General features: G+C 41.4%; 1 protein-coding gene across 1 annotated transcript in view; it reads left to right on the forward strand.

The window, feature by feature from the left end:
- The first annotated feature begins 842 nt into the window (after positions 1-842).
- HSPA9 (heat shock 70kDa protein 9 (mortalin)) overlaps positions 843-2,757 on the forward strand; it is a 20,629-nt gene continuing 18,714 nt past the window's right edge. The window contains exons 1-3 of the mRNA XM_010291589.1: positions 843-897; positions 2,317-2,404; positions 2,518-2,699. Of these exons, the coding sequence (XP_010289891.1) occupies positions 2,384-2,404; positions 2,518-2,699 (203 nt within the window). The 5' untranslated portion in view covers positions 843-897; positions 2,317-2,383. The remainder of the gene's footprint in view (positions 898-2,316; positions 2,405-2,517; positions 2,700-2,757) is intronic.

Raw genomic sequence — 2,757 nt, forward strand, 5'->3', positions numbered from 1 at the left:
CGTTAATCGCGTAGCAGCAGCAGCCGGTGGGTGAGGAAGGGCCAGCGCAGCGGGAGCGTGCTCCGTAAGCCTGGATCTGTTTTCAGGGAAGCTTATAGTAAGATTGCTCAATTCTTCCCCCCCTTGTAAAAATGATTTAGCCGGGAAAGGCGCGGACACCGGGCCCTGCAACTGACCGTGCTGGCCAGCCCTGGCCGGGCCCTGCGCCCTTACCCGCTCATGGAGTGCGGCTAGGCCCAGCGTCTTGAGCAATCGGCAAAATACTCATGTCTCTGTGGATCTCGTGTGTATTAAGGTGTTTTGCTAAGTACTCGTTCTCGAAGTAGAAAAAAGGGATAATGCTTTTGGAGTTCTCCGGGTTAGTGATTTGCACATGCAAAGTTATGGCCATTGCGAAAAAAAAAAAATTAAAGAGTTGCTGTAAAATCTGGACTGCAACTTCTTGAAGGGATGTAGTAGATTGTTGCTGACCGTACATAAAGCTTTGAGAATTGGGGTTAATGTTTATTTGCTGCCGTTCATTGAAAGCCAAAGGTTCAGAGTTAATTTGCTGGCATGTCTCTTGCCTGGTAGCATATTCATAGGCTATTTTGTATGAGGGAAATAGCTCGGTTCTGGTAATACAAATCAGGGTTATGCCAGGTGAATAAGTGTGGTAACTGGTTTTCTATGGCAGTGTGAATCTTCCTCAAATTTTTCCTTAGTTTACACATAAGATTTTAAAAATACAGTGTTGTAGTAGGATCATGTCCCTTCAGAAGTTGTCTACCTTTGAAAGTCTTTTAAGATCACTTGACGTTGAAAACTACATCTTCATTAGAACATTTTTATTTTATAGACCTTCTGGAATGGCCTCAGTCAAAATGTTCTCAGAGCAGCATCCAGCAGAAAATATGCGTAAGTCTTTCCTTGTTTTTTCATGTTTGGCTGTTTGATGTTTATCTTCAGCCTCCTTCTGGTACCAGAACTGATTACTGGAGTCAGAGGTGGAATGATGGAGCAAAACCAGTAAGATAGGATAAAACTAGAACCTATGCATGTAACTTTTCTCAGGCTATTTCTTTATCTCTTGTTTTTTTCCAGATGATCTTTAAGAATTGTTCTTCTACCCCTTCTCCCACCACCCACAGCATCCACAAAATGTGCATTGTTGAGATTTGTTTGATTTTAAAACAGGAAAACAAAACAAAACCAACCAGGAAACAAAAAAAATAACTCAAACATTGGTGGAACAAATTGTTTTACACTAGCATGAAATGAGGGTGATGAGTGGCTCCATTTCCCTACAGATAAAGTTTATTTCAAACAACCTGTGCATTTTAATCACTTGTTTTTCTTGTTGCAAGATAATGGGAAAAGCGTAGCCGTTAGTTTTGTAACTTAGTCAGATGTTTTGTGGCTGATGCTGATTCAGGACAGGGAATGGGAAATCTGTTTGTGTGAGGAAAACTGCCCAGTTCTGGTTAGTACAGAGAAACGGAGCAGTTGCACGTTTCCAAGATCACTGCTTTATGTTACCTGAACTGGAGTCGGAGCGACCTGGTATCTTGGGGAGTGTGAAGGTGATAGCCTGGTAACAAACAGGGCCCTGCTCTGCCTTCAGTATGCATTCTTCATCCTGGGACATGGCTGTGTTTATAAGGCAAAACTACAATTCAGGAGTTCTCTCTAGCCTTGAAGAGGGTAACAGAGACTTCCTAGAAAGAAGGAGGAGTTTCAAATTTGTCTTGTGCAAGAACCACTCCCATTTTTCAGAATTAAATTAATTTGGTGCTCCTCAGGATCAACAAGATGATAACCTTTGGTTCTGGCTCAGAGAACCCTGCATGGGTTAAGTAATTTGCTGTCTTTGTGTATTCCTCTCTTCATGCTAAGCAGTGATAAATAAACCAATACAATTTATTGTTACTGTTTTGACTCCAGGTGGATGTTTTCAAACAAGTTTGATCATCAGAAGTAACCCAAAGCAGGTCCTGTCTTTGTAGGGACAGAATTGGTTACAACTTTGTTTTACATCAAAATCTTAAGGGATGTTGGGAGTATATGTAGTAAAGTTTATAGTGGTGAAGAACAGTATTTTGCATGTTAATTTAAACAAGCAAAGGTTTACCTGTAAGTGATGTGATTGAAAACAGAGGCACAAAGTTAAATTCCTGTGTAAGAGTCAGAGAACACCTGAGGTCAGAATATAATGTGTATTTGCTTCAACATCTAGTGAAAAATCACTTTGTTCTGTCTTCAGGGTAGAAAGGGTGGTTTTGCCATCTAGTTATTTTCCTTAATTAATAATTTTTATTTTTCTTACGTGCTTTACAGCTCAGAAGCAATTAAAGGTGCTGTTATTGGAATTGATTTGGGCACAACAAACTCCTGTGTGGCAGTCATGGAAGGAAAGCAGGCAAAAGTAAGTAAAAAATTAATACCAGCTTATAGTGATGGTATTAGAGGTTGAATGTCCAACTTAGTGTTTTCAGAGGCAATGTTTTTTGATGGCATCCTGTTACGTTTTTTACGTAGGTGCTGGAAAACTCCGAAGGTGCCAGGACAACGCCTTCGGTGGTAGCATTTACGGCTGACGGCGAACGCTTGGTTGGAATGCCAGCAAAGCGGCAGGCAGTAACTAACCCACACAACACATTCTATGCTACCAAGCGTCTCATCGGGCGGCGCTTTGATGACTCTGAAGTGAAGAAGGATATGTAAGTGAGGATGAAGAGCAAGTCCACTACCAGCAGGACTGCATACAATCCGGTGTAC

Source organism: Phaethon lepturus, unplaced genomic scaffold, assembly GCF_000687285.1.
Source record: "Phaethon lepturus isolate BGI_N335 unplaced genomic scaffold, ASM68728v1 scaffold54217, whole genome shotgun sequence".
Classification (NCBI taxonomy): Eukaryota; Metazoa; Chordata; class Aves; order Phaethontiformes; family Phaethontidae; genus Phaethon; species Phaethon lepturus.